At 46.8% G+C, this 16,697-nt stretch overlaps 5 protein-coding genes across 5 annotated transcripts; all 5 read right to left on the bottom strand.

Annotated features, from left to right (window-relative positions):
* Nucleotides 1-2,961: 2,961 nt before the first annotated feature.
* On the bottom strand, nt 2,962-4,001 carry FOMMEDRAFT_85186 (uncharacterized protein; the record flags this gene model as incomplete). Its single annotated transcript, XM_007266368.1, has 2 exons — nt 2,962-3,520; nt 3,610-4,001. Coding segments are annotated over 2 exons (951 nt in total), but the record flags the coding sequence as incomplete, so codon positions are not given.
* A 964-nt stretch (nt 4,002-4,965) lies between these two features.
* FOMMEDRAFT_122747 (PLP-dependent transferase) lies at nt 4,966-9,539 on the bottom strand. Its single transcript, XM_007266367.1, has 13 exons — nt 9,341-9,539; nt 9,024-9,264; nt 8,427-8,679; nt 8,240-8,365; nt 8,166-8,184; nt 7,901-8,110; nt 7,806-7,823; nt 7,641-7,713; nt 7,405-7,441; nt 7,288-7,341; nt 6,951-7,185; nt 6,053-6,170; nt 4,966-5,436 (listed from the first exon to the last, which is right to left on the bottom strand). Exons 1-13 carry the CDS (start codon nt 9,506-9,508, stop codon nt 5,354-5,356), a joined length of 1,635 nt encoding a protein of 544 aa, XP_007266429.1. The 5' UTR covers nt 9,509-9,539; the 3' UTR covers nt 4,966-5,353.
* An 826-nt stretch (nt 9,540-10,365) lies between these two features.
* FOMMEDRAFT_156050 (uncharacterized protein) lies at nt 10,366-12,902 on the bottom strand (the record flags this gene model as incomplete). The annotated part of the gene is made up of 4 exons (XM_007266366.1): nt 10,366-10,938; nt 11,010-11,101; nt 11,194-11,346; nt 12,344-12,902. The coding sequence occupies 4 exons, from the start codon at nt 12,900-12,902 to the stop codon at nt 10,366-10,368; spliced, it is 1,377 nt and encodes a 458-aa protein (XP_007266428.1).
* A 999-nt stretch (nt 12,903-13,901) lies between these two features.
* Nucleotides 13,902-14,851, bottom strand: FOMMEDRAFT_146581 (uncharacterized protein; the record flags this gene model as incomplete). The annotated part of the gene is made up of 1 exon (XM_007266365.1): nt 13,902-14,851. The coding sequence occupies exon 1, from the start codon at nt 14,826-14,828 to the stop codon at nt 13,902-13,904; it is 927 nt and encodes a 308-aa protein (XP_007266427.1). The 5' UTR covers nt 14,829-14,851.
* An 813-nt stretch (nt 14,852-15,664) lies between these two features.
* On the bottom strand, nt 15,665-16,627 carry FOMMEDRAFT_167892 (uncharacterized protein; the record flags this gene model as incomplete). The annotated part of the gene is made up of 1 exon (XM_007266364.1): nt 15,665-16,627. The coding sequence occupies one exon, from the start codon at nt 16,625-16,627 to the stop codon at nt 15,665-15,667; it is 963 nt and encodes a 320-aa protein (XP_007266426.1).
* Between the last annotated feature and the right edge of the window lie 70 nt (nt 16,628-16,697).

Here is a 16,697-nt window from a genome sequence, read left to right as displayed (position 1 = left end):
AATACAAGTACTAGAACATAGTCAGAACTTGCAGAACAGGCAGAGAGAGAGAGTGAGACAAGAGTAGAGTATATAGAGTGAGCCTAAGAGTACAGGACTACCTAGAGTAGACAAGATTAAGACTACAGAACCAGTCTGATCTTGTATACCTATATATACTAAACTATACAAGAGCACTCAGGGAGTATGAGCCACTAAGAATGATAAGCTATAAAGAATGAAAGAAAGGAATATCAAAGATAAAGGTACAAAGAATGAAGGGATGGACAAAGGGTAAGAGACTATAGAATGAATAGAGAATGAAGGAGTGGTCAAAGGAATGGAATGATGAAGTAAGGAAGGGTAGTAGTAAGAGTCAGCATACATATAGTTTATAGACAGTACTCCTGAGGGACAGAAGTCCTGAGTTCTGGTACAGAAGGGTGCAGAACCCTTAGAACTGAAGGTACAGGAGCAGAGAGTCATAACAGTTGACAGTATAGGAAATATATGTTATATAGACTGACTGAATTGTGTTTTTAATTGCTGGATTACTTTGTACAAATTATATACAATACACATCCTTACTCTTTGCTGTAATCAAGTGACTGATTAAAAACTAAATAAGAGAGAGATTTAGTATCAATATAATATACATGTGGTAGTACTTTAGGATTATAAAGATAAAGAGATGGAACAACAAAGCAAAACAAGTCAAAACAAGTTATGAAATTCAGTTTAAATCATAAATGTGAATCCAGTAGCTTTACTGATAAGACTTTAACAAACTTAATTATTTTTCACATTAGCTATAGTTTTGAACTATGCATCAGAGCACAAAGGCAACAAAGCCTAGACTAGATAATGAATAAATCCATTACTATTGTAGCAAGATGTATACATTTCTACACAAAAATGCCCACCAAGTAAAAACTTCAAACAAAGAAATTCATGACTCCATGGTTCTCATAGTCGGAGGCACTTATCTTATGGTACTCATTAAACAAGGCATAAGAGAGAAGTACAATGAGGAAAATGACGGTTCGTGATATAATTACATTACAACTACAACTTTTTTTCATAAGTACAAACATAATACGAGATTGCGGGGATGGAATAAATTGATGTAGATGTGTGAAGAGAAAAATGAAGACGAATGAACAATTAACAACGACCGAGTGAATAGCCGAATGAAGGAAATAAGAAACGTGAAAGAGTGCTCCGTTGAGAAAGTGAAAATAAATGATAACTCTATGGAATAGTTGAACGAAGATCATGTATGGTGTAATATATCAGAAGATATGTCTGATAGGAAAGGTCGGAGGAAGTTATGAACGCGAGTTATCAGTGGAAATAGGGGATCAGGCTCGAGACCATATGGCAACGGTTGTAGTCGTGAACCGGAATAAACCACACCTAGCGGACACGCGCCGTTTCACCCCTCATCCTCGCAAAATGCGCCACAAGGTCACTGTCGCTAAACGACCTCGTCGGCTCGGCTTCCCCACTCACATCTGTTACTCCCGTCTGGAGTCCATGCGCCTGGGCCTCCGAATCCTCATACGTCGGTAACTCACGCAGGGTCTCCAACGGCGGTACACCACTCCCACCCGAGTGCGCAGCCGTGAAGTAATCAGGTACTGTACTCGAGCTCGTACCGGTCATTTCACCAGGCGTCCCAGGCGTGTGGGGATGACTATAGCTATGCCCATGTAAAAGCGCATGCAAATCGCTCGTACTCGCGCTCGTCCCAACGGCATGTTGATGCACATTTGCGTTCCTCCTCGCATGCGCAGCCGTATGCTGAAAATGCTGCGCCAGCGCTGCAGTATGCGACGTCGCATGCCACGGAGCAGCGAAAGTACTTCTCGTAAGCGGTTTCATCGTCACGCTGAACAAACCATGCGGATGTCGAGACGCTGCGTTCGAGACGTGAATGTGTGTCTCGTCTGCACGAGAGACTCCTGGAGCCGTTGTCGTCGCTGCATTATTGTGATCTCGCTCAGGACTCGGAGCGCGTGAATTCGCACGACTGTGCAGACGACCACGCGCAAATGGCCCCCATCCACTTGTCGTTTCCCGGACAGGGGTACCGTCTCGCTCATGTCGACTATTTGGACGCGTATTCGGCCTACTTGATTCTGCAGAGGACGATTCTGGAGGAGTCGCAGCTGCACTAGCATCCCTCCCGGCCTGCTGGGACGAAACATTCTGACTTTGCACACGAGAAAGTGGCGCTCCAAAGGCAAATGGAGACGTCGCAGGGTCTTGTATGAATCCCGGAAAGTTTGTCAACGGGTGTGCACCCTCATGGGAGGGCGTCGTTGTACCCGAGTCTGGTTGCGCAAATGGCCTGAACGGACTTGCCTCAGGAAGCGTCATATCCACCGCAATGCGATCTCGCACATGGGATGGATAACTCGGGAGCTGCACATCTTCCTCGCCTTCCACGCGAGGTGCATCTTCGCCGCCAAATAGCAGCCGACGCGTCGCGAGTGTTGCAGCACGAGCGTCGGCGAGTAGTGAATGGTCAAGGACGTGTAGGGGGAGTGAACAGCGCAATTCGGACGTGTGTCCGTCGAGATTGGCAAGGAGCACGGACCATCGTACCCGATAAGAAACAATAATCGGGTCTAAAGAATGCGAGGGGGTAAGCGATGGAGGAAGAGGGATGGAAATGGTCGTCGTGATTTCGGACGAGTCATCGTTCTCGAGGTTCTCTTGATGGATTAAGTTTGTGGTAGAGTCAGAAGAGCCGGAGTTTGACCCGGAGCCAGAAGAGTCGCGCGTTCCAGACCTAGTAAGGGATAAACCCTCGAACACAGGTGTGGAAGTTCCCGAAACGAATGCTGAAGTCCCGCCTGTGGCATAGCCAGGCGATGAGCCGCCAGACTGACTCGAAGGTCCAGGCAATCCCGATGACTGGCGGTTCTGTTCACCTAGAGTACTTTGCAATGCATTGTGTAATCGTTTCCTCTGTTGCTCCTCTACGCAGACCGCCTGTCCATTGACAATGTCGTGTTTCCGGGTCACGACATTTCGCGTTTTCTCTAAATGTCCACCTCGCTGAAGCATTTTCGTCGTCTCACATAGGTGTGTCGTGACTGAAAGGACGCGAACACCCTTTGCGAGCGGTGCGAATTTCAGAAGAGCCATAAGCTCATCACCAGCAGCCCATGCTTTATGCGGAATCATCAACGCATACATCAGCTTCTCTGGCCAAGTATTCTCAATCTCGAGCGTTTGTTGATATTCGAGTGATTCGGGAGCAAATGTCCGTAAAAGTGTAATTGGGAGCGAGGCAGTAACATTCGCAGAAAACCCAGACCGAATGGCAGTGGCCCGAAGCTTGTACGAGATAGATGCGCCTCCATTGACATATGTCGCAAGACTTGAGGGTAACGAACCACCAAGACGTAGCTCAAAGGGGAAAAGATGTCTCCCAGCCTTGAGCGTATGACTATGCTTCTTCTCACCCTCAAGGAAGGTCCACTCGTGACTGCACACGATATACTGACTCGGAGAAGTATTCAGAACATGTCTGTTTCCAAAAAGAACAAAAGAAACATCCCTCATCAGCACGACATGTAAAATCATAAGATCAGGAAGGACAGAAGACCGGACACTCACGGATCATGAGGGTTATTCGGTACACGCGCCTTTCCACGGAAGACAAGCACGACTTGCTTGATCGAAGTTGGCTCAGCAAGGTGCAAGACGACATTGCCATTTAGCAGTGTAGGCTCAACGTCAACGCCCGTTCCGCGTAAATGCAGCGTATCACTCGCAACGACGATATCAAGCGTTGGCGCGTGTGGTTTCTCCTTCCCACTTGGACTGATACCTTCGGATCGAGTACGTGTATGTTCGCTAGGGCTAGTATTGGGAGCGGAGAGAGAGTGGAGTGCGGCGTGTAAGGCATTGACGAGATGTTCTTCGTTTGCGTGGGTGGTGCCACTGCTTGGCGCGGAATTCGTCCCTGCGACGTGTCCATGCGCCTGCGAAGGCTGCTGCGGCGTCATGCCAAGCAGACTATGTGTATGCGTATTTGGCATGACACGGTGGCTTTATCTACGTGGGTCGAGCCTTGAGGTAGGTATGCCACTGGGTGTTGCAGTACTTTTGTTTGAGTATCAGCTAGATAGCTCAGGTCCAGAAATCCGGTTGCACAGCAACAGTGGCAAAAACTAGCGTATAGGTCGAGCGAGAGGAGTATATAAGCAGAGCAGAACGAGTTGAGACCTCGTCTCTAGAGTGGTGCGTCGAAAGCGGACACGTCGGGGTCGGTGACCGATGCTGACAATTATTCAAGTTTACGATATGCACATGATCCCTTTGACGACGTAGACGCTGACGAAGATGAGAGGGGACGCTCGAAGGGAGGGATAGAGGGAAGGGGTGATGAGGAGTCATACTAGTGGTGTTTTATACGAAAATTGTGCACAGATGGCGACGGTGCGCTGTACGGGACACGGAAGAGGAAACAGGAAACGGACTAATAAGACCTCGGACAGGACAGCACCACTCAGATCTCGGCTCGGCCTCTTCGACCCGGTCGCCGGTAAGGGTCCCGGCACATATCTTATGCTCCCTTTTCCCTCATCCTGCCATCTCCCTTTAATTTTTCATTGCCCTTTCTATCATCCTCTCCTATCTTTTTGCTCCTTTTTTTCGCCTTCCCTGTCTCAGCCGACATTGTATCCTTCGCACGTTCATAGTCTTCAGAATTAGTCTTCAATCTTCACTGTACCATTACTTCCGCATCACTTCCTTTTCCTAAGTCAAGGCATAGCGCAGTGCAAATACACACGGACACAACTAAGGCTGCAACTAAACAGTAAAAACGAGAAGGAGAACATTCCAATAACCCGATGTATTGGCGCCACAAAGTCTTTAGTCGCGCAATATTCAACCTCCACACCTTAAGCTTCTTTGAATCTTTCATCTGACCACTCTCTTTGTTCTTCTCTTTTCCTTTCCTCCTTCGTGAAGTTCTTCCTTTCCATCACACATCACAGACTCACACACCACTGCATCCATCTTAGCCTTCCATCTTCATCTTTGACCCCATCTTCACTGCCAACCTCGAACTTTGATGTAGATTCCATTCGCAGTTCATCTACCACAAAAGTGCTAAACACAAGAATGGAACACTACATCCAGGGGCCCAGAAGCATTGACGAAACAAACGCCGTCACCAACAAAACAATTTGTCTCCGAAGCCTCTGAATTGATAGCGTTCATCCGACAGCTTGCCGACCCACCCAATCCAAAACCCAATCCACGCCAGTTCTGCTGCCATTAATAAATCTGTATTAATCCTCTCGGCTTCTTTCCATAGTCGATTGCCGAAGAGAGGAGTGATCTACACACACTAGGCCTTGTACAGCGCATCCAAGAAGGCTGTTACCAGCTTCTCGACCATTGCTGGTCCGACAGCGCTCGAGTTCCCAAGCCCTGTCAGTCCGTCGTCCACCCGCCATTTGTCGTCGCGGCGTGCCGTGTTACCACAACAGTTTAATCATCCCAGTCACCAGACACAGTCAGACAGCACCACAATCACCGCAGACACCCAGACGCGCCGCCCAGTCCCGACCAGTCGTAGTCCGCACATCCCGCGTTGTTTATAGGCGGGATAGGATCAGGAACAATTCGTCGTTCCGTATTAATTATCATTTGTCAGTTATCAGCGCCATCCAAGGTCCCATCCGTTCATCATCCCGTACATGTTCCGTAATTTTCAATACAGTCCAGACCCGTGCGTCGATCCGATATAGCGTATAACCAGTCCAGCCGAGGACCGAGCGACCAGGGTAAAAGTGTAAGAGCACCGAATTATCGTGTTGTGCCGACATCAAATGCGGTGCAGAGATAAGAAAAGCACGCGTTCGGACGGGCCGGGATCGGATCGGATGCGTGTGTGTTTGAGGTGAGATGAGATGAAGGAGCGGTGTGTTGCGACAGGCGAAATACGGAAGAACAGTTCAAAAAATGACGACACGAGGAAAAAGAGAGGAGATCGTCAGTACGTGTTTTCCGCTAATTTATCCCCTGAAATGAGGAAACCACGAACCATACACTGCAACCATGTTGCCTTGCTTGTCTTTATTCCTGGACGGACTTGCCAATTCCTCGCGCACGCACTCTTTCAGTTGCGTGATAAATTCTTTTACTACCGGGACCGTTAGGCGCTGTTCCCGTTCGTGTGTCCAGACAGTTCGAGAGCCGATCGGCGCCGCAGGGTAGATAGGGCAGGGTCACGAAGATAAGAGATAGAAAAAAAGAACTCATGTTAGCACTCGTCTCTTCAAAGTTCCGGTCGCATCCCTGAGATGTGATGAAAAAAGAAAGAACGGGATCGCGGTACGGCGAACGGCCAACAATGAAACATCAACGAACAACGAGCAATGAGGAAACCTCGGAAGATCTGTCTCCTACCCTCCTTCAGCCGCTGCATCGGAGGTACAAGCATACCAACCAACAGCATGCCGCACCGAAACGTCAAAATTAGGAACATGCGTTACGAATCATCTCGAACGGGATGACTCGGGCAGGCATTTTACACGAACTGCACGGGCTACACGGATAACGGCTCCGGACGACGGCCTGCTAGCCAGCAACGCGCATATGCTCCCGAGGGCCGCAGGTTCAGGAACCTTCGCAAGAAGAAATGAAACGGAAGTAAACCATCTAGCACACGAAGCACAAGGTCGTGAACCAAGAACCATGAGCCACGCAGCGAGAAGAATGCAGCAACGAAGCTGAGAAGCCTCAGCACGAAGCCAAACCGCTAGCTTGAAGCTTCAGGCTCAAAACATCTGCCGCCAACCCTCCCTAGAAATCGAAGCAAATATCACAAATTCCAAACAAAAACATGTTCGGTGATCGCCAGCGCCACCGACATGTGGCATCAAAGAAATTCACACGCAAAGACAAAGCCAAAACATGGCATTTCAGGAAACCGTACGTACCGTACATGCAATATGCACCGCAGCTGGTTTTTGCAAACCATTCAAGTGCCAGCCATGCTCGCTCATACGATCGCCGACAGCAAGAATATCAAGCGCCGCCGGGTCTCGCGCCGCGAACGCTACGACACTCGCGGGTGGTTCGCCGAGTACGTACAGCTCGGGTATCTCCTCACGAATGGCACGAGCAATTTCACGTGCCACACCGACAATTGCCTTGCACGAATTGAGGTACCCACTTCCAGATCGCGAATGTCGGATATTGCGGGTTTCAAAAGGCAACGAGAAGGGAAGTTCATTAATTATCTGCGGTGAAATCGAAGAAACGATTTCTGCGTACTCTTGACCCATGTATTGCATTGCGGCCCATGTACCAGCAATAAGGGAACCCGGTCTGTGTAGAACAGAAGAACATCGATGTCAGGAGATATCGCAAGAAGATCTCGGTAGCACGTACCGCGATCCAGCCATGCTAGGACTTCCGTAAACGCCACCTAAGCAGGGGAAAACGAGAATAGGTCAGGACAAGTGTACACAAGTGGCAACCGGCATTAGACGAGAATAAACTTTTGGTGTCCAGACTAGACGCGTGAAGTAAAACGCTACCGAAAAATCGAAGACATCAAAGGTGGAAATGCACAAATGCAGGAACAAAGGTGGGTAAGAGGTGGAGAGAAAATGAGGGATCCAGACCTGGCCAGCCTGTCGTAATGTAATACTGGTACCGACGGAATTCGGCATTACGGTACATCACAACGGAGGAGCCCTACAGTTGAACCGTTCGATATAGCCAAGTGCAGCTTATTGTTAGCTTTCACTTTCCATAAGTAGTCAATACAGACGCCGTAGCTAACATACCTTCGGAGCGAACCCGTACTGCACCCCAGAATGTACACGAAGACAACGCGGTCAGTGCCACAGTAGCCAGAAAGCACAAAATAAGTAACACAGACCTTGTGCGTGTCGCAGCTGATGCTCGTCACCCCCTCAAGTCGGAAGTCGAATATGCCACATGGATAGCCTGCGCGGTCGAGGAAGGGCACGATGAAGCTTCCGAGGCAGCAGTCAACGTGTAAGCCGATGTTATATCGCTTCGCTAACGCCGAGAGTGCGGGAATATCGTCCATGTTTCCATCGGGGAAGTTCACCGCAGACCCAACAATCTTATTCAAAGCACCCGTGAGTAAATTGTTGCAAATCGGATGATGTGCGAAGTACCATAATGGTATTAGAGTTTCTGAACGGGCACAATATCAGCTCAGGTGAAGCTCTGTGGTCTTGCTGTCACTTACATGGCACGCCTCATCCTCGACACGTTGACCTTGCGCGTCTTGAAGTCTACAGGAATCGTATGTAGTTTGATCTTCAAATATGCTGCTGCCTTGTCGAAGGCTGCGTGAGCGGTTATAGGTATGACCCTTGACGAAGCAACCTTCCTTAGTTCCCTGAGGTGATCCTATTCGAGAAATGCTTGCCTACATCTCTGGCTCTATGATTCCTTTCACTGCATGTGCCCACTCTCGGTGTGCCTTGACAGCCATGATAATGCTCTCCGTCCCGCCACTTGTAGTTACTCCTGCGCCATCTGGATTGTTGTACATGCGCAAGCACATTGCTACAATCTCTGCCTCCATTTTCCTTACAGCAGGGAAAGCGTCCGGATGCAGAGGATTTGAAACACAGTACTTTCGGAATGCATTAACAATTACTTGTTCCATGTCTTCACCGCCATCTAGTGTTAAGAGTCAGCATGGCAATTTGAAAATGCTGCCAAATTTATTCCAAGAAATCATTCAGCGTCTAGACGAAGGAGCAAAATAATAGCAGAATCCGAGACTGGCCTAGAACACAGAATGGCAGTATCTCTACCACACGACAGATACACCAATATGCCTGTCAGAACTAGCTGTTCAAACATTTTAATACTAGCGGATTGTTCGATATGCTTGTCACATATTTCGTAAAAAAAATATGCCGTAGCCATTTTCGAAAACATTGTCTTACAATCGGGAATGGCTCAGATAACCTTTTCTGCCAATTCTCTGGACATCCTGGTGAAAATAACACGATACTCACGATAAACAGCGCCAGACAAGCGCCCGCCTTTCCAGTCAGCGTTCTTCGACTCGCTATCCATCTTGTCCATTTCTTGCATAATCCATTCTGGACTTCTGCCCTCTATAGGTAATGCGAGGTGGCGAACGACATCAGGACCTTTAGCTACAAGCGAGTTCTCAATCTTGAGTTGCGCTTCGCCAAGTTGTGAGTCAACTTTCTTCTTTGCGGCTGGGAAACGAAGAGCAAGCAGAATGACACGCTGTATCGCAATCGCAATGCTTCAGTATTTCGAGAGCATGTCAAGAGAGCTGGATTTTTTTTTTCTTTCAACGTACCTGACATATCCACGACCAGAAGTCCGCAATTGTTTGCCGGAATCCCCGAGCACGCAGATGTCGCTGCGCCTTGAGCGAATGCGTCAGGAGAACATACACGAAGAGTGCAGTTTTGATAGTCTCAAACACAGTCGAGTTCATGACTCGTGAGCGTAATTCCACGAGCATGGTTGAAGGCTTAAGTTGTGATGAAGACAAGAGCATTTGCAAACGGTGAGAGCAAGTGGATGTTTCAGGGGGATAAAGAGCATATTCTATGAAGTCGATCTTGTGTAAGTTCTGATCGGCAATTCGTGACCTGCCGGTTCCGTCAGCGAAAATTCAAATTCAAACGCTCCATTCCGGTTAACCGAGATGACAAATACATGCTGACAAATGGATATTGACTCATCTTTCTGTACTTTTGTGAATTGAGCAGTATTCACGTTTTGCATATGGTCGGTTATATTGTTTCCTGCTGGCCTTATAGCATGTACGCAGTTGGGTGTGCATGATAAAATACTCATGAAATTCTGCACTAATGCAGTAAAATATCTCTGACTGTCACTGTCCTGTTGGAAGCAGTTTTATATTTATAATACCAGTTGCTGAATTTCATATGTGTCGATAGCAGGTACACGAGCCTATCAATTTGCTCTCAGACAGACATCACAAGTGTTTAGTCCGCTGGTCGTCTATTCCTTATAAGCCACAGTTCCTTTGTGAAAGCTCACAATACAGTCAAATTACTCCTCAATAGCAACAGTCCGTTGAAATACGAGGTCCTACAGTGTAGCTGGAATTTAGTTCAATACCAGTCCAATCAGCATTTATTTACTCGCATCTGGTCTCATAAAAGCTTGAACCACATACCTAATTTTCTGTATCCCAAAGCGAATTTACTTCATCCAGAGCTTTTTGAAGCAGCCTATGCCTCACTGCTACACTATCAGGCGAGAACGGCAACATAGAGCACTGTAGTATGCTTTCATCGAAATCCCGATCCAGGAGTTCGTTCATTTCAAATATGATCCTTGGCTCATCCTTCAATTCCTCGCTAGCTTGTCCCATATAGTCCGGAACCTCGGATAACTAAAGGTAACCTTTATGATGACTTGACGCAAATGCTTAAGACGAGTAAATAGTAAGCGGAGGTGCTGCTCCTCGAGGAGAGTAGGGTACGCGAGATCAATGCACATCATTTCGAGAGAGGAGAATTCGTCCATTAGCTGTCCTTGTCCAAGAATTGTTCTGTAGAGTTGCGAGTCATTCGGAGACACAGATCCAAATATATGGAGATGCGTGAAATGCTCCCATGATATTAAGATTCGATCGGCGTCGATACTGTACAAGCATGACGGTCGAACACTTAAACGAGTTAAACGAGGCAATGTGCCATCGGAGGTAAGAGTGTAAAATGAATACGGAATTGTCGAACCATTCCCATCGAATGCGAGATGAACTAGGTTCAAAAGCGGTTCAAGAACACCGTGCAGGGATCGTTTGGTATCCGAATGATCCGCGAAGAGGACTCGTAGTTGTTTGACGTGGCGTGCGGGACGACAAAAAGGTAGCTCTTCTCGTACAGCCGAGGAGAAATGGCAAACCTGATCCTTCGTCTTGAGAGTGACTTTAGAGTATGCGTGTGGCTCTACCCAGGATTTGACAGCTCTGGAAACCGGTAAGAGACGGATAATATATCCGTTGTGTCGAATTGAGAAACGTATGCCTCTAATACGGCGAGTAGGATGTCCTCCGGTAGAATAACAGCCATGGACAAATCTATGGCAATGACCAAAGTCACGACGAAAATTGAGGATAGGTGGTCAAGTGCCAGGATGAAATCATTGTTGATTAAATAGGCGTGGTCAAACCTCGCGATTCAGTGCGCGATTCACCTGCGCGATTCACTTTCATGCAAAGTGAATCGCGGACCCCGGAACCCCAGCGATTCGGGGTGAATCGCGCTGAAAGGTGAATCGCACTTTGACGCGATTCGCCTTGCGATTCACCCCCGCGATTCACCTCTACTCATATCTATTTCCAAATATGTACATGTATTACAAAAATAAAACTAAGCTTCTTTTCACCTCAAAAACAATAAGATGATTTGCCTCTTCCTTGTGAGCACTACAGCATACATACTGTCCTCTGTTCTGCAAAAAATCCTTGTGTTCTCTGCTACCAAGCTCTGTCGTCTTCTTACACATCACTGCACACATATCAAGTCCTTCTTGACATGGCCAAATGTATATGCACGAAAAAAAACTATTTCTTTAATTTTATATTATGTAATTTTAAGATCAAGGGTCGGTATATTGAGGTGAATCGCACATGTACAAGTGTGCTGGTCAAACCTGCACGCGCGATTCACCTTGCAATTCACCCTCTAGAATCGCAAGGTGAATCGCACAGAGAATCGCGAGGTTTGACCACGCCTAATTTATCAGTTCAAGCACGTGCTACTATCCACGTTAAGCCACTTTAATAATAACAACTTTATTCTGTATCCATAACTAGAATGGGTATATTTTGTGCACTGGAATGTGGATACATTCAACATTAAAGGAAACATTTTTGGTAGTGTATACAACGTGAGTATACGTCTGTAAAGGTTTTTTGTATTTGATCTTGGATCGGAAAGAAAAAAGTGTTTGCTTATTAGGATTAGATATATCATATGAGACACGGTGTAGTATATGCGCTATTTTGAAGCTTTCAAGCCATGACTACGTAGTACAAGTTCATAGTTGATACAGCACTGATATGGCGTCGACAGGGCTGTCATTCATTCACCATTATATAAAGACTATGTGGGCACTTACTCTGTTGAGAGTGTTTTGATCACCTAAGTCTCAGTTCTCTGATGCAATAAAAATAATATCGCTGGACTACTTCTTAACAACTGCAATTGTTCAAGACGCGAGTTCTATGCGGGAAATTATCATAAGCTGGCCTATTAATGATTTAATCAGCATCCTTCCATCTGCCTCTAGTGTCAAAAGGTCCAAACTAATTACATACCTGATTTTTCAGCATCCCACAGCTGATTAATTTCCTCTAGAGCATTCCGAATCAACGCATGCCACGCTGCCACACTTTTAGGCGAACTCGTCCGCATGGAATCCCGTAGCGTATTCTCATAAAAATCTTGATCCCGGAGTTCCTTCATCTCAAACACGATCCTCGGCTCATCCTTCATGCTCTTCGCCACGTTGTCCCATAAAATTCGGAACACTGGGTAACTAAAGTTGGTTTTTATGACTATTAGGCCTAATTGTGGAAGACGAGTGAATAGTCCATGAAGGAGATTCATTCTGGCGGGAATGAGAATGTGGAATAGAGCTGCCTCGGCGAAGACTGTATAGTCGATGGTCTCTGTTTCTGGAGGAGGGTATGTAAGCTCGATGCACATTGATTCAAGAGAGGTGAATTGATCGATGCCGCCGAAACTGAAAAGTCTATCGTAGAGTGTTGTATCATGTGTCCCATGTCCAAAGAAGTGGAGGTGCGTTAGACGATCCCAAGGTATCAAGGGCCGACTTGCACGGAAGTTGTTATCAACCCAATATGGTGAATACATGCTCAAGCGAGTCAGCCGAGGTCATAAGTTGTCTGTAATAGGAACGGAATCTGGAAATGGCATTCTCCTCCCATCGAATGCGAGATGGACTAGGTGGACACACCGTTCGAGACCGCCGCCTGAGAATAGCTCGAAAGAGTGATTTGTACATAGGATCCAGAGTCGCTTGACATGACGTGCAGGACGGCAGAAAACCAGTTCGTGTCGTAGGGTATAGCAGGAAATCAGGTCCTGCACTTTTGTCTTGAGAATGACCTCGGAATAGAGTCAATAGACGCGTGGCTCTATCCAGGACTTGACATCTCGAGAGAAATAGTGAAGAAACCGATCACACCCTTTACGTCGGATTGAAAGGTACATGCCTCTAGCACAGAGCAGACAATATCCTTTGGTAGGCTGAACGTCGTGGATGTATCCATGACAATGACTACTGTTTACAAGGTACAGTGTGGTTGAGCCCTGGTAAAGAAGAAATGATTATTGATCGGCACATAACAGGCACGTGATTCATTTTCTAAACCGGTCTTGCATGCACGACTAGCATGAAAAAACGACAGTTAGATTCTTCTTTTGAAAATTCGTTGGTACAGCATGCAACATCGAGGGTGCAGCAACACAATCACAAATCTTCAACAGTCCATTGTCACCCTTTCTCCTACACTCTGATAAGATACCGGGCTTATAGTACCAAACAGTACCAGAAGATCTGAAAAGAGAAAAAGGAAAGCATTTGCTTATTTTGACCAGATGTTCATGTGTGGTGTGGCACGGATTTATATGTCTTGATGGAGGTCGACAAGGTTATCCCCTGGTCCTTAAAAGGACCATGCAGCATTTCGTCCATTGAGGGCGTTTAATAGTACAGCTGATTTACTTCTCAACAACCGCAATCGTTTGAAATACTCCACAATTGAGTATCACTGTAAGCCACTCTAAAAACAATTATTCCAGCATCCATTCATTTATCTCGTTATTAAAAGGTGCGAACCACAGACACATCTAGTTTTCTGCATCCCAAAGCTGGTTTAATCTATCCAGAGTCTGAATCAATCTGCGATGCACTGCCACGGTATCGACCTCGGTCGCCGGGTCATCCGGCATCCAATGCGCACAGAAATCATAGAACGGGCGACTCGATATCTCAAATACGATCCTAGACTCATCCTTCGTATTCTTCGCAAGGTCATTCCAATAATCCCGGAACTCCGGGCCAGTGAAGTAGGTCTTTATGACGACTCGGCGTAAACGTGAGAGGCGGTTGAATAATTCGCGAAAAAGTGTTTCTTGACTCTCTTGGGGCGGACGTAAATCCTGACCTATGATACGGGAGGAGTATCTCAGATCAATGCATAGTGATTCGAGAGAGGTGAATTGGTCGATGCGACTTTCACGCCCAAGAAGTTTTTCATGGAGTAGCCAAGCCTCGATGGGCCCGAATATATGAAGGTGCTTGAGACGATCCCAATGTATTGGAAGTTGTTTTGCGCGGGAGTCGTTATTGATCCAGAACGACGAACAGATGCTTAAACGAGTTAAACTAGGCCATAAGTTAGAGACCTGACGGGATTCTATGAATGCCGTTTCCCCGTCGAATGCGAGATGAACTAGATTCGGGCATAATTCCAGAACACTAAGAGCAGTCCAGTTCAAATAGTCCCTACCCGCTCCGTCTGTGTAGCAGACGATCCGTAATTGTTTAACGTGATGTGCGGGTCGACAGAAATTACGTTCTCCTCGTACGGCCAAGGTGAACTGATAGGCCTGGACCCCTGTCTTGATAGTGACTTTTGAGTATACGTGCGGTTCCACCCAGGATTTGACAGCTCGAGAAATGGTGAAGAGACAGAGTGCGTCCTTTACCGTGCATTGGGACGCGTACGCCTCTATCACAAGGAATTGGATGTCCTCTGGAAGGTCAACAGTCATAGATGGATCTGTGATGAAGACTACTAGCTAAGGCGGATTGTGGGGACAGATAGTCCGGTGCTGGAGTGCAGAGCGTTGATTCACATTCCAGTCATGGCAAGCACGTGTCCCTGCTGAGATTACGCAACTTGTACCGATTGTATACTGCATCCATAAAGCAAATGGGTATAATCTATACGCAGGCATTTTAATTGCGTTCAGCATGAAAATGAAATATTACTAGTAGAGTATACAAAACAGAGTACGCTGCTATGCAATTTCTGACGACTACCGGACAAAACATAGATCACTCTAGACTTCATGTGGCCATGTCTTGTGTAGTTGGGTATACACAGATCTCCGATCCAATAGTCTTTCGTCTTTCTTCTTGCCCAAAGGCTCTCATGAGAAAGTGCCTGGGCTCACCTAAGTCATATTCAAAGGATGCAAGGAACCTGGACTTATATGATGAAATAGAACATAAATGTGTATTGATTACAACTGCGTGCGGCGTCACGGTTGCATTTAACGGAACAGTGAGACTGACACTGTGTAGGATGAGTGTTCTGTTAGAAGTACGGTGACACAATTCGCTGCCTCGTTGGAGAGCAACGAGACTGTACATATGTCCCTAGAAAGACGACACACGTATTCAGTCCGTTGAGGGCGTTCAATATTCTACGCCGCAACTTGCTCATGCAGATTAAAAGTACGGCTGAGTTATTCCTCAACGACTGCAATCATTCAAAATACAACAAGGTCTATGTAGGGTATCACTATATGCTGGTCTAATAATAATCTAGTCAGCATCCGTCCATTTGTCTCTAGTTTCGAAAACGCCAGAACTGCATACACACCTAATTTTCTGCGTCCCATATCCGGTTAATTTCTTCTAGAGCATTCTGCGTTAGTTTATACCAGATTGCCATACTTTCAGGTGAGCACGGCCGCACGGAATCGCGAAGCGTGTTCTCGTAGAAATCCTGGTCCCGGAGTTCCTTCATCTCAAACACGATCCTCGGCTCATCCTTCAAATTCTTCGCGAGATCGTCCCATAGAATCCGGAACCTCGGATAACTAAAGTTGGTCTTTATGACGACTTGGCGTAAATGTGGAAGACGGCTGAATAATTCGCGAAGGAGGTTCTCCTTGAGGTAAAGATAGAATAGAGCTGTCTCGGCGAAGAGCGTGTAGTTGAAGATCTCGGCTTCTGGAGAGGGGTATGTGAGCTCGATGCACATTGATTCGAGAGAGGTAAATTGGTCGATGCGACGACCAAGAAGAGTTTCGTAGAGTGTTGAGTCGTTGATGTCCCCTGGTCCAAAGAAGTGGAGGTGCGTGAGACGATCCCATGGTATTAGGGGCTGACTTGCATGGAAGTCGTTATCAACCCAGTATGGCGAATAGATACTCAAGCGAGTTAAACGAGGCCATACGTTATTGTTGACCGGATCAGAATCTGGAAACGGTGCTCTCCTCCCATCGAATGCGAGATGGACTAGGTTCAGACACCGTTCGAGTACGCCACTTATGAATAGCTCAACAACGAAATGGCTCGTGCAGAGAAACCATAGTTGCTTGACGTGGCGTGCAGGACGACAGAAAGGTAGCTCATCTCGAAGGGCAGAGCCAAATAAGCGGACCTGGTCGTGTTTCTTGAGAGTAACTTTGGAGTACACGCGAGGTTCTACCCAGGACTTGACATCACGAGAAACAGTGAAAAGACGGAGTGCGTCGTTGACTTCACATTGAAACGCGTATGTTTCGATCACGAGGCGGAGGATATCGTCTGGTAGACTGAAAGCTGTGTGAAAGTCCATGATAACGATTGAGTTCTACAGCGAATGTCTGTTGCAGTTGGTCTAACGATGGTGGCGGAGTGAAGTATTG

Source organism: Fomitiporia mediterranea, assembly GCF_000271605.1.
Source record: "Fomitiporia mediterranea MF3/22 unplaced genomic scaffold FOMMEscaffold_6, whole genome shotgun sequence".
NCBI lineage: Eukaryota > Fungi > Basidiomycota > Agaricomycetes > Hymenochaetales > Hymenochaetaceae > Fomitiporia > Fomitiporia mediterranea.
This window is presented reverse-complemented; position numbering and strand designations above follow the sequence as displayed.

What these genes read in the sequence shown, in the direction of transcription:
- FOMMEDRAFT_122747 (XM_007266367.1), bottom strand. Translation starts at nt 9,508, where the DNA reads ATGCTCGTGGAATTACGCTCACGAGTCATGAACTCGACTGTGTTTGAG. An exon ending in CTTGTCTGGCGCTGTTTATC is followed by an intron (nt 8,680 to 9,023) that starts GTGAGTATCGTG and finishes TCTTAACACTAG; the next exon opens with ATGGCGGTGAAGACATGGAA. An exon ending in CGGTGCATATTGCATGTACG is followed by an intron (nt 6,171 to 6,950) that starts GTACGTACGGTT and finishes GAACGGGAACAG; the next exon opens with CGCCTAACGGTCCCGGTAGT.